General features: G+C 38.5%; 1 protein-coding gene across 2 annotated transcripts in view; it reads right to left on the bottom strand.

Moving 5' to 3' along the window:
* Nucleotides 1-18,005, bottom strand: part of LOC124264628 (cilia- and flagella-associated protein 43-like) — a 45,942-nt gene that overhangs the window by 9,593 nt on the left and 18,344 nt on the right. The window contains exons 12-28 of one of the 2 annotated variants that reach the window (XM_046699368.1): nt 17,377-17,480; nt 16,037-16,180; nt 14,894-15,078; nt 14,163-14,312; nt 13,587-13,714; nt 12,733-12,907; nt 11,487-11,597; nt 10,698-10,775; nt 9,667-9,792; nt 6,609-6,713; nt 6,358-6,474; nt 4,838-4,882; nt 4,198-4,239; nt 2,605-2,677; nt 2,059-2,150; nt 1,009-1,215; nt 136-306 (exon numbers count right to left, since the gene is read on the bottom strand). In XM_046699368.1, the coding sequence (XP_046555324.1) occupies nt 136-306; nt 1,009-1,215; nt 2,059-2,150; nt 2,605-2,677; nt 4,198-4,239; nt 4,838-4,882; nt 6,358-6,474; nt 6,609-6,713; nt 9,667-9,792; nt 10,698-10,775; nt 11,487-11,597; nt 12,733-12,907; nt 13,587-13,714; nt 14,163-14,312; nt 14,894-15,078; nt 16,037-16,180; nt 17,377-17,480 (2,053 nt within the window). The remainder of the gene's footprint in view (nt 1-135; nt 307-1,008; nt 1,216-2,058; nt 2,151-2,604; nt 2,678-4,197; nt 4,240-4,837; nt 4,883-6,357; nt 6,475-6,608; nt 6,714-9,666; nt 9,793-10,697; nt 10,776-11,486; nt 11,598-12,732; nt 12,908-13,586; nt 13,715-14,162; nt 14,313-14,893; nt 15,079-16,036; nt 16,181-17,376; nt 17,481-18,005) is intronic. The other variant, XM_046699369.1, reaches the window with a different exon arrangement.

Here is an 18,005-nt window from a genome sequence, read left to right as displayed (position 1 = left end):
AAGAGTACGATGCACAAAGGTAAAATCATAAACAGCTAGCTATGCGCAATGATGTAATTTTTTCAAAAAAGATCAACCTACAAGATGCTGAGTCATCATTTTAAAACAATCAGTCATTTATTTTTTTTCACCAACCTTCTTGAGCTCATCTTCTTTCTTGATCTCGAGGACACCTCCCATCATCATGTCCAGGGCACGTTCCCGTGCATTATCCCCCTTCTCCAGACGTTGCCGTTCTTCCGCTATCTTCTCCTGTTCCTCCAACTTCTTGCGTTGTTCAGCTGTCAGGAACTTCTCCACCTTCACCTGAAGACAGAGTGAGTGAGTGAGTCACAGAGCCAGTTGTAACAGGATTTGATTTAAAACAGTTTAAGAGCAAACCAACAAGAGTGGAATTTCTAGAATAGAAAAGCTGAAGGCACAAGTTTGATTCTCCACAGATAAAGCACGGGCAGTGTGCTGACAAGTCTCGGTTCACATGCAGCTCAAATCTTGTTTTGATTCAACAACCTTAGAATCCTGACAGCAAAGTGATACAAATCATTTTGAATTGAGGATTCTGTCAAAATTATTTTCTAAAGTGTAGCCTTGAATGGAAGTCACGAGTTTGAAACTAGCACCATATAGCTCAAGAAAGCTGCTTTCTGATTGGTTAAATAGAGCCATTTCATAGGTCAATCAAAGTTTCTGAAAGATAGTGACAACAAGAGCTCAGATCCGATTAAATGGTATTGCATATAATTCCAAAATGAATAGGATATTACTCAGCAAACAGGTTCTTGGCATCCACAGAAACATCAGCTTGAAGCACAGCAAACATGGCTGCCATGTTGGTTACAGCAGCCATACTACACACAGCCAAATTCAGTTGCGATAATTCTTTGGAGATTTATCTATTAACAAATAAGTAGTGGTTTCCTGTATTTACCCCACAGATACTATTATGCATTAAGTGTAATATATATTGGAAAGTATGCAAGCAGGAACATCTTCAAGGTGCTTCCATACCTCACTGTCATCAACTGTTAGAAGCATTTCTGGGTTCTCCAGGGCACCAAGCTCATAGTCCATAATCTCTTCTGTTAAGTCCAAGTCTTCCATGATCTTTACGATACGCTTGTTCTTGTCCTTGATCTTACTGATTTCCTGTTCTTTCTTGGCAAAGACTTCATCAAATTCCTTGTTGAAAGTATTCTTGATACGATGGATGGCATCCTGAAAGAATGGAATCATAAATTACCATTTACTTTGTTATCAGCTGCTATAAGTTATTATACAATTACAGCATTCAGCAACAGATCTAGGACTTTGACAAAGGATGGGTGCACATGATACTCAAAGTCATGAAGTGAGTTGGTCTGGAGTGCAATTAGGGACTGTTCATAATTTATGGCTGGGGTTGGGTTGGGTGGGGTGGGGTGATGATAATTTTAAGCGGGGGGTCACCCATTTTGATCTGGGGTGGTAGGGGGGTCATCAATTTTGTACACATGTTCTAGGGGGAGTCAGCAATTTTGTACATACAAATATTTTAAATATAGGAAGGGGGGGGGTAATTGATTTTGTACATTACATGCAGGGGGTCACTCACTTTGTACATAAATTTTAGGGGGTCATTCATATTGTACAGGCTTCTCCATAAAACATTATCATCATCCCCCCCTAGCCATTAATAATGAACAGTCCCTTAACATTAATGCTAAGTGTCCGAAAACAGAGGAGGGTTCGCATATGTGAACTGTATCTACAACTTGCATTTGTCTGGACACTTCAAGACAAAAAATACATTATGATAAAACTCTGAGAGACATTGGTTGATACTGAAAAGGAAATGGAACAAATTATAACGTCTAAAACAAGCTGGAAAATAGACACAAGGATCCTGATCCACAAAATATCCATAGGGTTAAGACCAATCATATCATAACTCTATACTTTATCATCGGCTTATGAATGACATAATGCTTTGTGAATAGGATCCTTGATTGATGAGCTTCAGATTTGACATTATTTATACAAGACCATTGACACTCAGCTCTACAAAGCTGAAATACTTGCCTCCAGTAGAATAATCTGAGTTGTCTTCTGTTCTCGAGTGTGGAGTTCAAACTGGCTATAAAACAGATCACTTCCTCCACCAAACTGTGCACCTTCAGAGAAAGAGAGATCTGTTAATTATCTGTTTGTTGTTTAATGCCAGACTCGAAAATAATCCTGCTACCAGCTGTCCTGTCATTAACTGAGTCTGGTCCATACACTCCAGCGTTCGTAATATATGCAATATCAGCGGTGCACCATGACAGCTGCCTACAAATTCCTCTTACAACCAACACAACATCTAACCTGGAGTTCGCTTGAAGTACTGTTTTCAAAGCGGAACATACATAGTTATGCATTTACAGAAAACCCAAGTTTTAAATTATTTAACAAGTTTCACATGAAATAATGACCTTAGTCAGAAATGGCTTCAAATATTTGGTAACCCTGTCAAAAAACATGCCAAAATTGTGACAGAAAATATAAAGCATAAAAATGGCTGTTTCAGTGTTATTATTGATAAGGTCACATCTTCAGATATTCTTCATCAGTTTCTGCTGTACTGACCTAGACTGCCAGTTGTGGAAGGAAGTTCTTTGGAGTCCTCTTCTCCTTCTTCTCCCTCTCCCAGGTCGTCATCCTTTCACAAACAATTCACAATGAGCTTCTTGAACCTATATAACTCCATGCATTTGGGCTCTTGTCAACAAACTCAGAGCTTCTTATGTTCCAACTACAGGGTTGTGAACACCTTTTTTCATCTTAAACTTCAGTAAAATAGTACAAAATGTGTTAATATCAAAACATTAAAGTTAGCAAATCTGTACTTACAACTTTGCTCCAAATGAATATACACCAAAAAAGTGTCCATGTACATCTGGACTAGTACCACCGACTCGCGACAAGAAGGGTTTGGAAATTTGGTGTGTGGTGTGTGGTGGATTTCAGTTTTGAAATAAGCAATGTGTCAAGGAAGCTAACCATGACACCATTTACCAATGCTGAACACAACTTCCTTAACTGAAATTTTGGTGGTAATTGCAAATTATAAGGGGTAACTTGTGAAGTACTGTACACAAATTGTAATAAATTCAGAGGTAGAAAGTATTATGGTAACTATATATAGTGATAATTTATTTGTCAGATACTTGGGTCAAAAGTGTGAAACTGAGAAAAAACAACAACAATTGACCAATTTCAAGATTCTGTCCATTTGCTTGTACCTTCTAATGGAATTTATTGCTTCATGGATCAAATTTAAAAATGGTTAAAAGAGTTTGGCTTTTTGAAAAAATGTCTTTCCCATTGACGTTATCATATCAATATGTACATAATGTTTAGAATTATAATAAAATATCAAAGTCCGTAATTGCCTAGAAGCTCTTCATTAATCATCAGACAGCCATTTGGACAAAGAAATAACCAGATTGGTTTGGCTGCGATAATAGTGAAAGACAGAATATAAACAGTTTAACCTGTAGCATTATTGCAAAAATATTAAAAACCAAAAAAACTAATGACCAAAAGATGAAATATCTATAAAATAAACCATGCAGACACTATGTAAATATGAAAACAGAAACATGCCTAGCTTCTCACACGTAATGTTAATTTTAAACTTGACTCAGGTATTTATCTGGGATTCCAAACTGGCAAAACAAATAAAATAATAACAATGTAATAAAACACTGTAGTTTGAACATGGAATTCAAAGCAATAACGTGCAACATAAATATTCTCTTTCTGTTTCGTGATCACTTTTCAGGCACAAACAAATAAAACCATAACATTAGTTACATCTTATTCGATCCCAATTGCACCCCAGGTGCTTAGAAAATTTAGAAAAGTGGGCACTTATCGAACCATAATTATACTAGTCTGCACACTTCAATTAAGCAACTTTCTATCATGCTTGTTTTTTCACAGTAACAAAGTCTAATATGGAACACTGTGTATAAGGAAAGAAGTTTTTAAAATAAATCTGTAAAAATCACTATTTTTAGGCAGGAAAAATTATATCTGGATAAATAGTGTGTAGTATTAGTAGGAATGACATTGAAGTTGGTGAAATGATACATGCTTGTGAAGAAACGTAAAATTAAAGGAAATGAAATAACATAATCTCATAATCAAAACAGAGTTGTCACAACAATGACTCACAAACTCTGAAGCTCCGGAATATGGCCTTTGTCTGTATTTCAGCTTCATGATGAAAATTGACAGATGATTGACAGATGATTGACAGGTGATTGACAAGTAAAGACACGTGAAAAACAGGGTGATACATTTCCAGTATCATTGTCCGATTCTATTAGATACAGATAAAATAATGTTTTTATTCCTTATACACTTAATGATTGTAGATGATACTAATGATATACATGATGAATTAAAAAATACAATAAATTCTCGCTCAGATTGTAAAGTCGGTAAGGTTAGAAGAGTCTTTGACTGGAAGACATCAATGTTAACAGCTGACAGCTTGAAACAGGCTGTAATTTAGGAGAAATGGACACAGTGTGTCCTGTAGTCTATCCTAGTTCTTCATTTACAATGTGACAGATTCCATACAATCACATAAGTGAGATGAATATTGAAAAATATTCCATCAATATTATGTCAGGGAATACCAGAAATGAGCTCCCCAATTTATAGCCATATGGGAATAGAACCCAAACCTTAGGTGTAATGAGCAAACACTTTAACCACTAGGCTACCCCATCACAGCTCATCTTTAGGAATTGTTAAATTAATGACACAATGGTAATATAAATGAAATCCGAACATGAAATGTACATACGTGTGATGCAGGTTTTTGGCCCTGTTCAATTTCTTGCTTTCGTGCCTGAAATTTTAAAACAAAAATATGGTAAGTTATAAACAGATATGGTAATGATAATTTCATTCTATGGTATCTTGCTGACACACAGACTCACAGATTATTGATGTGTTCGAATTGATTGTCGAAAATGTGTGACATTGGTGCCTTTAGGGTTAAAGGATAACAATAATGGAAAACTTGTCCACTACACTGGAACACTGAAAATATATATTACAATACAGCCAAATCCCGATGAGTCGAATCGCTGGGGACTAAGTAATAAATTCGACTTATCGATGTATTCGAGACATAGGTATGTCTATGAGGGTAGAAAAAAAGATGATCCAGTCCTAATTCTTCCGCCTAAGCATTTGTTTATCTAATGATTTCCATATCACTGATAGGGGCACCTTATCAGTTCCAGTCTGATTAGCACAGACAGTGATTTCCGTAAAATCACTAATCTGCCTTTTGAACTCATCCGTCAATGGCGGAAAGGTGTGAGCCGCGCTGGTTTGTTAATTGGATCAGTTTGCTACACCGATCAACTTCTCATTGACTGACTTCGGCTTATGTATACAAGATTGCTGTTGTTTGAATCTCATGGGACCAAATTTCCTTCTCGAGTCATCGTGTGTATTTATGAGACGACTTCGTGTAACCGGTATTCAAATGATGACAACTATAACAGGAAATGGTCGGGACCGACAGGTACTTCGAGTTATGCATAATATTCGAGACACCGGCATTCGACTCATCAGGATTTGACTGTATGTATTGTTTTAAAATCATACGGCAGTATACTGCTATACCAGCAATAGAGTGTAGTCCTAATGTTCAGAACTCACATGTCAATTTGGCTGCATCAGGAAATGGATAATTCTCATGAAATGACCATAACTTGACATGTTTACACAAACATTTTGCAATACTCAGTTATCATTTTACTTATTGAAATAATTATTATATCACACTGATTAGCAGAAAGCATATAGCACAATATTTCCAAGCAAAGAACCACTATCAATATTTTGCATCACAAACTGACATAAAGACTGTCTGACTGAGTTCGGTTTTACACCACTTTTAGCAATATTCCAGCAACATCATGGCAGGGGACACCAGAAATGGGCTTCACACATTGTACCCATGTGGGGATTTGAACCCGGGTCTTTGGCGTGACGAGCCAACGCTTTAACCACTAGGCTACCCCACCACCCCACTAACATAAAGAAGCTCTTCAGAGAGGGAACAAGCCCTTTTCTTGATCCAGCACAGCTGTCATATCAGGTACATTATCAAAGTCAAAGTAACTGTTTTATGAACAGGAATTTCGAGTTACTATTTCAAACAATAAAAGATTATTTGAAAGAATATAACATGTATTTGCCTGTAAAAGAATGATCTAGCAAATGAAATAGAATGTGGCCTTAGCTAAATAGGCAAATTGATAAATTCCCTTCTTTGTATGTCTCCAGTATCTCAGCTGCCATACTTACAGCTAGTTCAGCAATCTCTATCTGCCTTCTCTTAGTGACAGTTTCCAGAGCATTGACGACCGCCTCTGCCCTCTCCTTCATGGGAAAGTTGGACACCTCAAGGTTTGAGTTGAAAGCCTGAAAGAGATTCCGTATTTACAATGGAGCTGTCAAAACATTCAACAAATTATTTGTTTCCGATTTCAATTTTTGACATTTTCCAATCCATTGGTATGACCCATGTAAAATTTCCTGTTAGTGATGCTTCTTACCTGGAGTGCTCTCCCCTTGACCTTCATTTCATCCCAACACTCCTTCTTGATCATATCTCGGAGATACATTTTGGCCAGATTGTCGAACTCGATCTCTTCTCGCACCTGAATAGGGATAAAGTTTCAACAATAATGTCTCTGTTCCTAAAATGATCAATAAAACATAGATTACAAGGAGAATATTACATTCAAACATACACAGATGTGTCAGTCTGGATACTGATCTATCAATAACCATGTTTATCTAGTAACAGACAAGCGGCTGAACCAGTAACACCATTGAATGTTGATCTTGTAACAGTAGAATTCTAGAGCATAGATCTAGTAACAGCCATGTTTATCTTGTAATTATCATACTGGTGTAGTAACAACCATGTTGATCCATCAACAACTCTGCTCATCTAGCAGTAAACCAGCAGATCAAGTAACAAATTTGAGTGCTGATCTAGTAACAATTTTGCTGATCTAGTAACCACCCTGCTGATATAGTAACCACCCTGCTGATTTAGTAACCACCCTGCTGATTTAGTAACATCCCTGCTGATTTAGTAACATCCCTGCTGATTTTGTAACATCCCTGCTGATCTAGTAACGTCCCTGCTGATTTAGTAACGTCCCTGCTGATTTAGTAACATCTCTGCTGATCTAGTAACATCCCTGCTGATATAGTAACATCCCTGCTGATTTAGTAACCACTCTGCTGATTTAGTAACGTCCCTGCTGATTTAGTAACGTCCCTGCTGATCTAGTAACATTCCTGCTGATTTAGTAACATTCCTGCTGATCTAGTAACATCCCTGCTGATTTAGTAACCACACTGCTGATTTAGTAACCACACTGCTGATTTAGTAACCACCCTGCTGATCTAGTAACATTCCTGCTGATCTAGTAACATCCCTGCTGATTTAGTAACATTCCTGCTGATCTAGTAACATCCCTGCTGATTTAGTAACATCCCTGCTGATTTAGTAACATCCCTGCTGATCTAGTAACATTCCTGCTGATTTAGTAATATTCCTGCTGATTTAGTAACATTCCTGCTGATCTAGTAACATCCCTGCTGATTTAGTAACCACACTGCTGATTTAGTAACCACCCTGCTGATCTAGTAACATTCCTTCTGATCTAGTAACATTCCTGCTGATCTAGTAACATTCCTGCTGATTTAGTAACCACACTGCTGATTTAGTAACCACTCTGCTGATCTAGTAACATTCCTGCTGATCTAGTAACATTCCTGCTGATTTAGTAACCACTCTGCTGATCTAGTTACCACACTGCTGATCTAGTAACATCCCTGCTGATCTAGTAACATCCCTGCTGATTTAGTAACATTCCTGCTGATCTAGTAACATCCCTGCTGATTTAGTAACCACTCTGCTGATCTAGTAACATCCCTGCTGATTTAGTAACATCCCTGCTGATTTAGTAACATCCCTGCTGATCTAGTAACATCCCTGCTGATTTAGTAACATCCCTGCTGATTTAGTAACCACTCTGCTGATCTAGTAATATCCCTGCTGATCTAGTAACATCCCTGCTGATTTAGTAACATCCCTGCTGATTTAGTAACATACCTGCTGATCTAGTAACATCCCTGCTGATCTAGTAACATCCCTGCTGATTTAGTAACATCCCTGCCGATTTAGTAACATCCCTGCTGATCTAGTAACATCCCTGCTGATTTAGTAACATCCCTGCTGATTTAGTAACATCCCTGCTGATCTAGTAACCACCCTGCAGATTTAGTAACATCCCTGCTGATCTAGTAACATCCCTGCTGATTTAGTAACCACTCTGCTGATCTAGTAACATCCCTGCTGATTTAGTAACATCCCTACTGATCTAGTAACATCCCTGCTGATTTAGTAACATCCCTGCTGATTTAGTAACATCCCTGCTGATATAGTAACATTCCTGCTGATCTAGTAACATCCCTGCTGATTTAGTAACATTCCTGCTGATCTAGTAACATCCCTGCTGATTTAGTAACATCCCTGCTGATATAGTAACATTCCTGCTGATCTAGTAACATCCCTGCTGATTTAGTAACATCCCTGCTGATTTAGTAACCACTCTGCTGATCTAGTAACATCCCTGCTGATTTAGTAACCACCCTGCTGATTTAGTAACATCCCTGCTGATCTAGTAACATCCCTGCTTATTTAGTAACATCCCTGCTGATCTAGTAACATCCCTGCTGATTTAGTGACATCCCTTCTGATCTAGTAACAATGTTCATCTAGTAACATCCCTGCTGATCTTGTAACATCCCTGCTGATCTTGTAACATCCCTGCTGATTTAGTGACATCCCTGCTGATCTAGTCACACCCCTGCTGATCTAGTAACAATGTTCATCTAGTAACATCCCTACTGATCTAGTAACATCCCTGCTGATCTAGTAACCACTCTGCTGATCTAGTGACAATGTTCATCTGGTAACAATGTTCATCTAGTTGATCTAGTAACCACCCTGCAGATTTAGTAACATCCCTGCTGATCTAGTACCATCCCTGCTGATCTAGTAACCACCCTGCTGATATATACTACCAATCAAAAAGTTTAGACTCACTTAAAGCACTCACTAGATGTTATGTACATATATGTAGTTACATCTAAGATGAATTTCTCCACTAGCTTGGGGGAACCAACTGCAAACCTTATGCAGATGAATTGCAGGAGGATCATGCATCAAATTGCGGAAAAGCAAGTGCAAATATCGTGCATGTGAACAGCTGCGTTTTGGTGAAGAGTTTTGTTTAGAATTTGCCAGTTTTCACTGAGTTTCATCATTTATTGAACTCATGACAATAATTTTTTCAACGTTTCGAATTCGTTTTACAATACATTAGTTCATGTGTAAACAGTACCCTTAAACTCTATTGAATATTTTGCAAAATCTAATGCAGATCAGTTGAGTGAAGTGAGTGGCTACATTTACACTGGTGAGTCTAAACTTTTGATGGGGAGAATAGAAACATCCCTGCTGATTTAGTAACATCCCTGTTGATCTAGTAACAATGCTGTAAATCTGGTATAAACTCTTTTGATACCTACCCTGGCTATCTCAGCTTCTCCAAGACTCTGTAGTTTACTTTGTTCATCTACATCCAGATCAAACTCGTGTCGTCCTAGTTTCTCGATGTCAGGCTGACCTTCATTGTCCTTCATCATTTCCTGAATCTGTAGCAACACACACAAATCTCTGTCAACAAAGGGATCCTAAACAAGGACACCAAAACATACTATCAACAATATATAAACGTGCCTCTTTATAGCCAAAGAGAAAAGTCAGTACACAATACACAATTATTGTGTGCTTGAAAACAGACAAAAAATGTTAGAAATGAAGATTAATTACAAACTTATACCAACCATCACATAAATGTTCTCAGTGATTAGGTTTCTGTACAAATAACAATAACTTATCATCCAAAACTGTGTTCCACGGTAGATATCGCTTGTGTGATATCAGACGATATCTCCTAGGAGATATCGTTTTGACAGTAGATTTTGTACAATGCCCTGACAATGCTATGACGTCATGAACTTGTTGATGTCACAATGTTATGACATCGCTGCACTGCAAATCTAATGGCAGTACTGTGTTCAGAGATGTACATTTTTCATTTAAAACTAATGAAGAGTGATTTTTGAAGATAAATAGAATCTCACCCTCGTGTCTTCTGATATCAAATATATCAACACTCGTTGACAAAAGTAAAAATATCCTCGGCAAGCATCCAATATTTGTAACTTTAACAACTCGTGGTGATATATTTGATATCAAAAGACACTCGGGTGAGATTCTCTATTTGTCCTATATTTTACCCAAATCCTGTTCGGACTCCCATGTTAGAACGGTTCCAAAATAATGTATCCTTATTATCTGATAAATAGGGTGATGTCATCAACAAACCACTTGGAAGGTTGTTCATAATATCAATCACAGGACTTCTGGTCCTGAATTGATGAAAATTCAGGCTGCCCATCATATAGCTCAAATAATAAATATTGTATTTCAAAAGACTGACTTCCGTTTAATTTTCACGAGATCCTGAATGTTTTCTATGGTTCCTGAAACTTACAGTTCTCCGGACATCTCTGATCTGGGTGCGAAGCTGTATCTTGGTGTCTGCATATTGTTTATCTTCATCAATAAGAGCCTGCAAAGTGGAGACAAGCATCATACTACATCCTGCCTTTGTAGGTTCAGTATTCAGTGAAAAGTTCAGACAAAACATAGCAATCATATATTGAAATTAATGATGACTTATCAGAACGAAAATATTTTTCAAAACAATTTTTGATATTTTCAATCACATTGACTGTTCAAAGGAGCATTTTTCAGCATGAAATATTTTACATGAAGAATTGATCATCATCAGAACCATATCCATTTCCATTTATTCCTGTAATAGATATAGGGTTCAAAGCTTCCTAAAGTGCTCCTTTGAAATCAAAATTAACAAATATGAAATGAATTTTCTATAAAGTGCATATTTACTCATGAAAATCTTAAATGTTCAAATTAGATATGTAAAGAAATAAAAAGTATAATATAATCAACAGTGATACTGATGGTGCGTGACATGATGTAGCCGCTTTAGCTTGTCAGCAGATATTCGCAGTGAAGTGACAATCAAAATACATACAGCAAATTTCTAATTATTATCACATATTCTGGACTGAAAAGGAATTTTTCATTAACAAATACATGAAGGGCAAAGCAGATCGGAAACCATGAGAATTCTGTTTGTTTCACGACATAATTATTAAGTTACATAATACATTTCAATATGCAGAAAATGTTTTGCCAGCAAAGCAAAGGCAAGATTAAGCAGCATGGCGTTGTCAGACACATATAATTCTCAAACCTCGAGTTCGCGCTCTTCTAACCAAGTCGCATCCGCCTTAGGCGTAGGAGTAGGCGTTTTGTAGATAATATCTTGGTCAATTGCCTCCTGTTTTTTTCTCTCTGTCCTTTCCTGTGTGCAAAATTGTGATCAAACTCATGCATTAACAGTGACCGCCTTGCAATGGCTGAATCAAATAAATTCTCTATAAATGATAACAACATGTGCATTCATGCAACTGCGATTTTGTTCCGAAGTAGATTAAAAAAACATACAATTGCTGGAAATATGTATACCTACACAGACTGGACTGAGTGAGTGAGTATGGTTTTATGCTGCTTTTAGCAATATTCCAGCAAATATCACGTCCGGGGACACCAGAAATGGGCTTCACACATTGTACCCATGTGGGGACTCAAAACCAGGTCTTCAGCGTGATAAGCGGACGCTTAACCTTTAGGCTACCCAACAATAGACTGGAAATACAAGTGTGAAAAACTGTGCCTTTATGGGAATGTGTATCTGATTTGAGGTGGATGTATAAACCGTTTAGTGCCTGTAGGCAGTTGGGATTGTATACTTCCAAGGGAGTTGAGAATGAGAAATTGGAACCTACATTTGAGAAGATACTGGTGTCTGGATTTAGTGTGGAATACATCTACTACTAACAAAATATGAATAATAATACCTTTCACAAATGTATTGATAAAACATAGATGGTTTTGAAAACATGCCTTCTCTTAAAAATATGACTGTTCAAAGGAGCATTTTTCAGCATGAAATTTTACATGAAGAATTGATCATCATCAGAACCATATCCATTTCCATTTATTCCTGTAATAGATATAGGGTTCAAAGCTTCCTAAAGTGCTCCTTTGAAATCAAAATTAACAAATATGTAATGAATTTTTCTATAAAGTGCATATTTACTCATGAAAATCTTAAATGTTCAAATTAGAAACAACATAAACACTGAATCTGAAAGTGTGCAAACAGATATAATTAAACACATGCCTCTAGTTACCTAGTAACACAATAGTTCCATGACCAAACCACTGCGTTGTTTTTCAAAACAATTTCAACCAAAGGTAGATAACTCACAAGATGAAGAGACCATGCAACTATGACTACAGACTTATCAAAGCTTGTCTGTGACCTCAAGCTTGAGATCTTTTGGTTTTATCCAGATCTTTCGTATTTTTAGATCTTTTGTAAAATCTGAGTTTTTCCATGACTGTCATGAATGAGCCGACTTGTTTGTGCTTACCCTGTCTTCCTGCTGCAGAGTAGATGCAGAACGAGATGGAGGCTCCGGCATGTTCCAGTCAGTTAGACCCTGAACAAACTCATCTTCTTGTTGCTGAGATGTAAACAGTCGAGCCTTCCTGGACCGAACCATGTCTATAGCTGACTTGGCCTTACTTAATCCTGTTGATGTGAAACTGAAAGAAAAAGATAGTGAGATAGTTTCTGCAGATTTTAGAATAATTGCACCATCCTGTAGAGGTTACTGATTCTTTGAAGAGAGTCCTCCTAGGTGAGTCTGTTGAATGCTCATGGTGCTATATAAGTCTTCAGATCAGTGAGAACGCGAATATTCTCAGCTCCCCGAGGATCATTCAAAGCCAAAGGAAATATTACAAATGACCTGTGTTTTAGTTTATGGCAGGATGAAGCCCAAGAAACTCACAAGATTCAAATCAAGATACAGTCAAACCTTCCACCTACAAATCTGCATCCTGTACATAAACATAATCTGGACCAGACAAACCGGTCAAGAGCAATCTCCTACTAACTTGAGGTATGAACCAACACTGCAAGTCACTGAGTCTGACTACTTGAGCCATTTAGTCAATGCACAACAAAGCACAGCTTACTGAAACATAACCAAGAATCCTCAGCCTGGAATATTGTGATAGTTGCATATGATGCCTGCCATGAGGATTTAGATGAAATGACCATAGTCTAATTCTCAAACACTTCATGACAATTTACTGCATATTTTTGAAAAAGCAACATTGGCCCTTATCATACCATGCCCATTACTGGTCTGGCAGCAAAATTACTAGACATGAGCCTTCACACAAGCTGTAAAATATGCAGCCAGGACTTTGTACTCACTTCCAGTTGTAACAGGCGAGGACTCCATCGTAGCCCGAGGACAGGAGGTACTGACAGTCCTCGGAGAATGCTGCTGTGTGGACACCATCTAGACGATACTCGTGGGGCATGATGGAGACATGCCGATCCTGAAGAAACACAGTGTCTGAGTGTAACTAGTCATCATCAATACCTTTCTCATCTGACATATTAATGTTCTGTCTGTCTAAAAATATGAGCTTGGCTCTGACAGTATATGCAAAACTGACAATGACCTTGACCCCTGCTGCATATGTGAAATGGACCATGACCATGAACCCTACAGTGTATGTGAAACAGACCACGCTCTTGACTCCCACAGTGTATGTGAAACTGACCATGAAGGTGACCCCACGAGTGAATGTAAAACTGACCATGACCTTGACCCCTACAGTAAATGTGAAAACTGGCCATGTGCTTCACCTCACTGGTACGTATGAAACTGACCATGACCATGACCTCTACCGTGTATATGAAAACTACCATGACCTTGACCCCCACAGTATATATATGAAACTGACCATGACCTTGACCCCCACAGTGTATTTCAAAACTGACCATGCTGCCTTTGGCTCTGAGCATGATGCAGCCATCAGTGCCATATGATGCCAGCCACTTTTTGTGTGGGGACAGCATTATCTTCGCTCCAGCCAGCTGGTGACCTATGAACTCTGTCTCTGCTGACAGGTACGCCTCAGGGCTGGTCATCTGAAATAAAGGTCACATAATTAATTACACATCCGGAACAGATGAAAGGAAAGCTGGGACATTGTAGTTGTGAACAACCATCAGGCTTAGTGAGGCTTGGCGACATAACAGCATGGACCGTTTTTAACAATATTGATCACGGGATTGTCTGGCCCAGATTCAATTATTGGCAGCCTGTTATGACACAGTTGCAATATAGCTGATTAAATAAACTAATTTTCATTCTCTCTAGTTGTAAATGTCCAGCCATTTACATATTTTTTAGAATAGACCTATTTTATTACATATATAGCTGTGTATACTGGGGTGGGCATAACATAAGCTTTTATGAGTTTGACATTTCTTGTATAATTTTCATAACACACATGAGGTGGTGGGGTAGCCTTGTGGTTAAAGCATTTGCTTGTCACGACAAAGAAGCGGGTTCAAATCCCCACCTGGGTGCAATGTGTGAAGCCTATTTCTTTTGTCCCCCACCATGATATTGCTGAAATATTGCTAAAAGTGGCATAAAACTAACCTCACTCCAACAACACATTTCATGGAACTACAAGACTCACAAATAATCACAAGCTGCCTACCTTCCTGGGTTTAGTTTCTGGTACTGGAACACTGTAGATCTTCTTGTTGTGTTGGTTGATGGCGTACAGAGTGTTGTTCTCACCGAACGCCGCCCACTCAGTCGGCACTGTCAGGTGGAACTGCATCTTGTTGATAGCTTCATCCTTGAAGTCACTTTTCAGGCTGTTGTAGCTGATCTTCAGATCTAATTAATCATAATCATAATCCCAATCAGAGAGTTTAGGTGTATCACAGGTGTGAACTGTATTTCTGTTGTATCACTGCATGTTTAATGTGGTGTTTGATGATGATTTTTATGGACAAGCATGTACAATGTGAATGCCCCCCCCCCCGCCAATGTATGTACACAGTAAGTGACCCCCCTGCATGCCATGTACAAAAGCAATGTCCCCCTTCCCCTTCATAATTTTTAAGCATAATTATTAATAATATTTATGTACAAAATTGCTGGAACCCAAACACACACACACACACACACACCCCAATAGTAGACGTGTACAAAATTGACGACACCCCCTACCTCCCCAGAACAAAATGGGTGATCCCCCTTAAAATCATCATCACCCCACCTAGCTATTAATTATGAACGGTCCCTTAGAGCTTAGGTGATTGTACCCCCCATTATTTAACATAGACCTGTGACAGTCTTACTGCTTTGTACAACAACACCAAGGCCTGAAAGCCTAAAAGTTAAGACCCCAGTTACTTATATATGAAAATGCTCTGATAAAACAATTCTGATGACATTTACAATATAGGAATACATCCTGGGAATAATTTGTGTTACGGACACGTTTTTTCCTTAAACTTTATTTTTTATAAATCATTTTCTGCTAAATTTCTAGTATTCTATTTAATCAAGTGTAATTTTACTCTTATTCCGTTTTAATTCCTTTGCCACTTTTTCAATAACCCTCTAAATAGAGGTAACTTCCTCAGGGCATGCCATTGAGGCCATGTGCTTTCACTGTCAACAACTTTTCTACCCCAAGAATGTACAAAGTAGTGTTAATCTACTGTAAAGGCAACTTGAATTAAATTTGAATAAGAATTAGAATTGGAATGGACATGTTGAAGAGATCGACACTGAATAAAGTGATGGATGCCTAAGAATCATGTTGTTCTCAACAATTTGTATCTACCTTTGATCAGCTTGTCTGTTAGAGTGAAGATTGTGAGTTTGTTGGCCCCTTGTTCCTTGTCATGTTTATCGTTGGTTGTCACGACGACCTGCACATTCTGGCCGTTGGTGAAGTTGCTGATGGACTTGATGCTACCGTCCACAACTGCAGAGAAAACAACAGGAATGAATAAGCACAATAGCAGGAGGTACTGTTTATAGAGTGCATGGAAAGTTAAGCAACACACTTAGTCATGGACAGTATTAAAGGGGATGGTGACTCTTGAGAGGTTTTAACGCTTTGGTCCTCCCCACACTGAAGCACATGTAGCAAATATGTTTGTTTGTTTGTTTGTTTGTTTGTTGTTTAATGCCACACTCAGTAATATTCCAGCTATTTGGTGGCCGTCTGTAAATAACCGAGTCTGGACCATAAAATCCACTGATCAACAGCATAAGCACTGATCCTTGCAACATGGACACAATGGCATGTTTCAACCAAGTCAGGCCTCCCAATCCCATTAGTCGCCTTGTAGAACATGTGGTGTCACTTTAGGCAAGTGATTTCCTCAAAAATATGCCTTTGTTTATTTAGCAGTGAATGGGTACCCAGTAGGATAAGGTGGTAATGTGACTGTTAAACTTGAGGCATCTCACTGGCAACTTTGATTGTATTCTCCCAAGGGAGCTGAGAATGAAATCTATTGCACTGTGATACATTGACCAGGGTAATCATAAAGCTTAGTAGGAATGATCCTGTATCCTGTGGAAATATATATAAGTGGTCTATTATTGTTAAAAACACAAATCTGGATCATGTAGCTTAGTCACTGAAATTATGAGCCCGACAAGTCGAAGGGATTCCTTTTCTGAGTTTTCAGGAGACAAATTCTGCTTCAGAAACTACACACAGATTTCAGTTGAGTATTCTTGACTGACTGAGTTTGGTTTTACGCCGTTTTTAGCAATATTCCAGCAACATCACGGCGGGGGACACCAGAAATGGGCTTCACACATTGTACCCATGTGGGGATTCAACCGTCTTCGGTATTTAACCACTAGGCTACCCCACAGCCCCCAAGTATTCTTGGGTTCTATCAAGTGAAAATAGCAGGTGAGTTGGTTGGTTTCAACACTGCTTTGAACAGTTTCAGTTATAACACAGCCTGTCAACTTGATACTCCTTACCTGTTTGCCACTTTTGTAAGCCCACAAAACTTTGATATGGTGCCCACAAAACCACAACCAAAATCTGGGCAAATCTGGGATCTAAACCCGAGACCTATATTTCTGGTATATGTATGAGGAGTAACTCACACTGAATTCAACGCCCTATTAAGTGACAGAACATCCTGGTTTTACCTGTATACCCCAGCATTTGGAACTTCTGTGATGGTCGTCCATCTGCTACAAACACCTCGTCTCCCTCGGGGGCAGTCAGGATATATCTCCCATTCTCATCAAACCTGAAGATGACAAGAGGTACCACTAGGTTTTGGCATATTATTTTCACTTAGCATACCACACAATAATGTGATTAGCCTGGACCAGTCTAAGTAAACTTAGGCTCAGTATTATACTTACACTGCTATACTGAGTCTAACAAAACCTTGTGGAAGGTCGCGTCAGCTAACCTTTGAGCGACTTATGACCGTCCAATCAAAGGCGAGATGGCCAAACGGATTTGACCAATCAGACAACGGCTACTATTTAGGGTTCGGCGGGACTTACAGAATGGATGTTCTCGTCCCTGGTCGCCAACACTGAACGTACGGAAAATAGCATTCGGAGTCGTTCGGGTAAACACTTTTCGAGGTAAAAGTTCAAAAGGTATGTACGACTGTCCACTTTCACGATTTAGTAAGCTGTGTTCTGATTGGTCAATTGGAAAGGTTACCTGACGCGACCTTCCACAAGGTTTTGTTAGACTCAGTATAGAAGTGTAACGAATAATACTGAGCCTAAGTTTACTTAGACTGAACCTGGACATA

This window comes from Haliotis rubra, unplaced genomic scaffold (assembly GCF_003918875.1).
Source record: "Haliotis rubra isolate DU_JTF1 unplaced genomic scaffold, ASM391887v1 Scf933, whole genome shotgun sequence".
NCBI classification, from domain to species: Eukaryota; Metazoa; Mollusca; class Gastropoda; order Lepetellida; family Haliotidae; genus Haliotis; species Haliotis rubra.
The sequence above is the reverse complement of the archived record's forward strand: the minus strand, read 5'-3'. Positions and strand labels throughout refer to the sequence as shown.